The sequence below is a fragment of the Mandrillus leucophaeus genome, unplaced genomic scaffold, assembly GCF_000951045.1.
Source record: "Mandrillus leucophaeus isolate KB7577 unplaced genomic scaffold, Mleu.le_1.0 Scaffold202, whole genome shotgun sequence".
Taxonomy (NCBI): domain Eukaryota; kingdom Metazoa; phylum Chordata; class Mammalia; order Primates; family Cercopithecidae; genus Mandrillus; species Mandrillus leucophaeus.
The window spans coordinates 1509853-1516393 of NW_012102055.1; the positions used below are offsets into that span (position 1 = coordinate 1509853).

General features: G+C 38.9%; 1 protein-coding gene across 1 annotated transcript; it reads left to right on the forward strand.

The window, feature by feature from the left end:
• Positions 1–743: 743 nt before the first annotated feature.
• Positions 744–3959, forward strand: OTOR (otoraplin). Its single transcript, XM_011979465.1, has 4 exons — positions 744–901; positions 1251–1390; positions 2251–2358; positions 3455–3959. Exons 1-4 carry the CDS (start codon positions 787–789, stop codon positions 3476–3478), a joined length of 387 nt encoding a protein of 128 aa, XP_011834855.1. The 5' UTR covers positions 744–786; the 3' UTR covers positions 3479–3959.
• Positions 3960–6541: the final 2582 nt, after the last annotated feature.

Sequence of the window (6541 nt, forward strand, 5' to 3'; positions counted from 1 at the left end):
GCCTCTAGGAGTGCTCCTCTCGCCATAGGAAACATGCTCAGAAGTAGGAAGTTCGGGGTAACATAAACTTGTAACTTCACTCTCTTCTCTTTGACTTGTCACCCTTGAGCATTTGAGACTGAATTGCGAAAGTCTTAGACAGAACAGATAGGGGAAACATTGGCCCATTTCTCCCAACCCACCTGTCTCTTTCCCCACTGGTAGGGTCTGAATGTGGCATCAACTAGTATGTTAGAATTCATCTTTGGCCTGGGACAGGCATGCCTTCTAAGAATCCTACCATGAAAGATTTATAAACATGAGAATCCTTAATTTATCTGTTATGTAAGTCCAGATTTATTAACTGAATTTGTTTAAATCAAAATTATTTGTGCTATAGATCTCACATTGTCAACAGATCCTACAGCTGGTCTGTTTTTGCTCATAAGCTGAAAGAGAATTAGAAGTGAGTTAAAACGAAAAATGGTTTGAAATTCTCATAGTCCTCTCAGCAAAGCCCTGCTGATTGATACAATAAACCACTGCTAAAGCAGCATTAACAATAGTGGACCATTTTGGATATTATCTGTGTGTAGAAAGACACAGAGTTTGACTCTGTTTAGAAAATCAGATGCTAAATAGCTCCTGAAACCGGGGAGCTTGTTATGAAAACAGAGGGGTGGTAGGCCCTTCTAATTGGCCAGAGTATTTACCCAGAGGTCTGGCTTTCACATAAAAGGCAGGAGGAACCACTGGAGTCAGTCCCCGCTTCCAGTAAGAGGTCAAGGTAAAACAGAAAAAAGGAAGATGGCAAGAATATTGTTACTTTTCCTCCCGGGTCTTGTGGCTGTGTGTGCTGTGCATGGAATATTTATGGACCGTCTAGCTTCCAAGAAGCTCTGTGCAGATGATGAGTGTGTCTGTAAGGATTTTTTTATGCTTTTCATTATCTTTCTATTACATAATGGAAAATATATCCACTAATAGCATAAAATTGAATTGTACTTTGAAGTGAGTCTTCTCCGATGTGTATATTATCAACTTTGTTTCTTCTGGTCTGCATTTTGGTGTCTTACTATGGAGAATTCACTTGGCTGAGTTTTGTTGCAGCTTTAATATCTTGGCTGTCTTCTTTCTCTTGTATAGACACCAGCTGTAAACTGGAAATTATCAGTCACTCTGATTTCCTAGTTTTTCTAATACACACTGCCTTTTACTGTTATAAAATTCAGGAGCCTAAAATGTAATCATTTATTTATTTTTTCTTCCAGATACTATTTCTCTGGCTAGAGCTCAAGAAGATTATAATGCCCCGGACTGTAGATTCATTAATGTTAAAAAAGGGCAGCAGATCTATGTGTACTCAAAGCTGGTAAAAGAAAACGAAGCTGGAGAATTTTGGGCTGGCAGTGTAAGATGAGATAATTTAAAATGAACACCTTCAACCTATTTTAATGCTTAATACTAGTTGTTAAGAACCATGTAGCGATTATAGATGGAAATGCAAAAATTCAGGTATAGTTGCTATTATTGCACTTTAAAGAAAGAAAGATCAATTTCATAACAAAACCAAATGTAGGTTAATGTGATATTTTGGCAAAAAAAAGAGTCAAATTCATGGGGGCTTGAACATCCCAAAGAATTTGAATCTTATCCGAAAACGTCTGAGATTTGCCAAGTAGAAGGCATGTGTGTTGGCAGTGAGTCTAAGTATCAATATTCTTTCAGGAAACGTTGCATCCTCATTAATTCCAAAGAATCAGCGTTTTTCAGTTAAAATATACAGGGGTGGTCCCTGGGGAGGGATGAAGCAGGGTTGATTTTCTGTCCTCATCTGCAACCCTAAAGGTGAGTTCTAAATTAATGAAGGATTACATTTAAATCCTTTTAAGTCTGTTCATTTGAATTGTTGAAAACTGAGAAATTTGCATCATTTAAAATAAGTGTCTACAGTACTTTAGAACATGTACTGTCTTCATATATTTATGGGTTCAAAAAAGATTTCAGGCACCTCACAAGACTGCATAAAATAAAGTCATGCTAAAGTAGTGAAATAAGGCTGGGCCACTAAAGAGTAGATGCACAACTCCTGCGGGTTAACTTAGTGCTCCAAGTAAAATTCGGATTTTCCGCAGAGCCCCCTGGACCCCAGGGTGAAAGGGAGGTATTGGCAGCTATGATTTTCACCATCAGCAAAGAGGATGCCTGCGGGTTTCTCAGAAGACACTCAGCATCAGCTTTTTCCTGACTGCTATTCTTCTGGGCACTTAGGTTTATGGCGATGGCCAGGATGAGATGGGAGTCGTGGGTTATTTCCCCAGCAACTTGGTCAAGGAGCAGCGTGTGTACCAGGAAGCTACCAAGGAAGTTCCCACCACGGTAAGCATCTCAAAAGTGACTAGACAAGGACTCAGATCTTGGGGCAACATAGACTGGTGTCAAAAATGAATCATGCAACCTACAAGATGTATAGAACAAAGCCCCCAACTTTCAATGACGACTTATCTGAGAGAGTGAGGTTTGGGGGACTATGTATAACTATTGTCAACGTTGAAAGATGAGTAAACTTTCCGTATACCACCCCCTTTTGTCTTATTTCAGTTTACTATTTTTTTGTCTCATCTTTTTTCTTTATTTTTTCAGCTTCATTGGGTTATAACTGACAGATAAAAATTGCATACATTTAATGCATACATTATGTTTTGATATACCTTGTGAAATGATCATCACAATCAAGCTAGTTAACAGATACATCACCTCACATAGTTACGTGTGTGTGTGTGTGTGTGTGTGTGTGTGTGTGTGAAAACATTAAGATCTACCCTTTTAGCAAATTTCAAGTATACAATACAGTACCTCTTTTTTTTTAGATGCACGTTATCTTGCAAAGCAGTCTATGTAACAAAGAAACAAACCAAAGTCAGTACTAACTGACTCTTACTGACGGTTTTCACTAAAGATAGGCTGAGAAAAAAATTATCACATGTTTTTGATCAAATCAAAATATTCTAAAACAATCTTTGAATGTCTTATTTTTGTGGTAAATAGATTCTATTTATGTATGAAATAAAATTATACTCTTCTTAATGCCCTGGGGTCCTCTAAACTCAGGACAGAAATAAAAGATGCTTTCTGAGCTGCTTTGCAAGATGCTTGTTTTGAAGTGATTCTCCTGGAGCTAATTGCTGTGCTTTAAACACTGCCCATCCTACACAAATGGGACTCAGTTGTCATCACTTCTTAGCATTAAGCTGAAATCTGTCAGATAACCGTAAATTAAAGGTTCGTTTGAGGACCTTCATTGTAAGTAGTTTTTGACTTAAAGTGGTAATTGTTTCATATTTTTTGGGGGTCAACCTTTACTTACTTGAAATTCAAATTTCTCTGATTAGATATGATTTTAAATACAGAATCTATATCTGTTTTTTAGCCTAGCCTATTCAGTTCAATCTTTTTTGTTTTTGTTTTTTTCCAGGATATTGACTTCTTCTGCGAGTAATACATTGGTTAAAACTGCAAATAGAAAGAAAACACCAAAAATAAAGAAAAGAGCAAAAGTGACCAAAAAATGCATGTCTGTAATTTCTGACTGACATTTTAAGGATCTGTTACCTTATAGAAGAGCGAGGGCTTAGGGGTTGGAGGTGGCAGATAAAAGAGGATTTTCAACTCAAAACTTGTTTCCTGCTGGCCTGGTCTTCCCACGAGCTAGAGCGGGGAAATGTTGAGCTCAAATGAGTAAATTGAGACCAGAAAATTATTTTTTCAACCTAGAGAATCTCCTCTTACAGGGGGATGCATATAAAAGATCATGTATGTGTAGTTATTTCTAAGTAGTGATTCTTCCCAGCTCTTTGATTTCCCGTATATAAAATAGGTGGGTCATAGGTGGGTCATGTTCCCTTTAGACATGACATTTTCTACTCATTTGTCTTTCTGGCCAATTGGATTATTAATAAAGGGGCTGTTTTTCCAAGGAGTATTCTAGTATTTTTGTTACCTTTAATATTTGATGCCTTTTGGAGGTAAAGCTGTTTGGGGGGAAGAAGAGTTTTTGGACCCATAGATGTTTGGATGATGTCTCTAATTTGTCATTTAGAAAAATCTCAAAAGTCATTTCAGTTTAATAACTTGCCTTCTAAATGATCAAGTTACTTCTCCCCCAATTTTAAAGAAGTATGTGTATATTTAACAGGGGAAGGTAGTTTATCGAAATATTTTTAATGGAATAGTTTTCCCTTAATATGTATCCTTGCTGGATATTATTCAGGCTTCAAGTCATCAAAAGACCCAACAAAACAAACAAACAAAAAAGGTCTGTAGGTTATTTTCTCTACTTCTATTCCAACTTTGAATTTCCTCTTCCTGTGCAAATTCCTCTAGTCAAGTGTGATATATCAAGAAATCTGAGGAGGATGCAGGTTTTGTGGTCCTGATGGGCCCACAAGTTTTTCTATATTTAACTGGAAATATGCTTTGATTTTGTGTTATTAATATAATTCTTTTGATGTAGTCATGATTTTTTTCTTTGTTTGCATATAATTAAAATGCCTGTACTCTACTTAATGTCAAAATTTCTGAGTTTTTTCTTAAACATTTTTCACCTTAGAGAATAAAAGTGTGGGGGACTTGGGAATGAAGCTTGTTTTTCAGTTCTCTGTGATCTGGACATCTCCTAAGCATGAAGAAGAGAGCAGAAGAGGGCGTTTAGGGTTAGCCACAGACTTGGCCCAGGGTCATCTTTTAGCTCTGTCAACTGTGATTTTGGGTGAATATCTTTTTACCAAATTCTTATGTAGGTCAGTCAAATAAAGTGGTACCAAAATGCAAAACACAATCAAACAGAATACCAATGTTTATTTGTTTCTATTTTACTTTATTACAAAGAGGTTTCAAGTAGCATCTAGGGCTCTCGATACAACTTTAGAGTAAGAGGTATTTATCCTATTTCTGTTTCTATCTGCCTCTCGCTTCCTGGCCTTTCCATTCCGGAAACACCAAGAACCCCTGAGATGCCCAGCACCCCCATTGCTCCCACCGGGCCTTAGCTACGCAGCTTCACTCCCCATGCATGGGGCTTCCAGGGCAGAACTCCCTGCTTAACTCAGTCAGCTCCAACCCATGAAAACTGAGCTCTTCCAGGAGTTGGAAGGCCATTGACTGATTTATATCTCCTGGGGCCTATCTGCATTAAATGAAAGCAAGCACTTGCAGGACTTTAAACACACATCTGTCCTCTAAAAATGCAAATGGCCAACCGTGGACCAGCAGCAGCAGCAGCAGCAGCAGCTGGGCCTCACCTGGGAGCTGGTTAGGAGGCAGAATCTCTGCCCACTGCATGCCTTCTGTGTCAAAACATGCATTTTTAACAATAACTCAGGGGTTTCCTGTGCACATTAAAGATTGAGAAACACTGATTTTAGTTCCCTCTACTCATCTTACAGAAAAAGAAATAAACAAAAGGCTAAAGTACATAGGAGATAGAGCAACTCTCTCCAAGTTAAACAACAGGATTGAACATTCTTATCAGTACTTTCCCAACCCTACCACAGCACTGTCTTGATTCTCCACTGATGTCTACCCAGAGAAAAGGAGGCAGAATGGTACCAGGGTGAGAGTTTGTGGGCAATGAGGCCTTTTGGGACCCCTTTCCAGTTGACGAATTGTTTCTCTCCCCTTCCCACTAAGAGAAAGGGCATCTTAGCACCTCTAAAAGGTTATCAACTGTTAACATAAGAATTTTAGTCTAACGATCCTTGAGGGAACCCTAACTTGTAGGCTTTCTTGATACCCAAGCTAAACGATGTATATCTATATATCTCTCTACGTATCTCTATTAAATACATATATATTTTAGGCAGCCCAAGTCTTTGCTCTAGTTTATTAATCATGTACCAGGTAGTTAGGCCTGGCAGCTTGAGTACCTGTGACCCAGCTCCATTCTAGAGAGTCCCCGGCTACCCAGACGCATTCTGTTTTAGCCAAGATTAAACAGAACAAGGGCGCTGCTACCGTTTGTCTTTTAGTCTGAAGATAGTTAATTTCATTTAGGAAGGGCTTTAAGTTTTACTATGCAGCTTGTACTGCCTCCTTGTGAGAGAAAAAGAAGATGTTTAATCCTCCATCTCTGACCTCACAGAGTACGGGAAGTAAGACTCCTACCTACAGAAGAATAAAGAACCAATGCAGGGCAGTGGATGTGGGGAGGGAAGGCAGGTAGGTTTCATGAGTCAGCTTAGGGCAAGTGGTAGACTTTGCCTAGAGTAGAGCCCTTGCAAGGTATTACCAGGGCAGGATGAGGCAAGTAAAGAAACTGATCAGAGGTGAGAGGAGTCAGGGCATGGCACATGATAGTTGGCAACAAAATGAAATCATGTTGAAAGGAAGTGCGTTGGGTGGCACTCGTTGCTCCGAAAAGTTAGGTGATGATAAAAGATCCCAGGGCACCTTGGAGCTTTGAAATAACTGGGCTGCCATTTTCTAGCTGTGCATGCTTAGATAAGATTCTGACTGTAACTGCAGGACCAGCCCAAACCAGACCTACTCTGTCGATAACAAAATG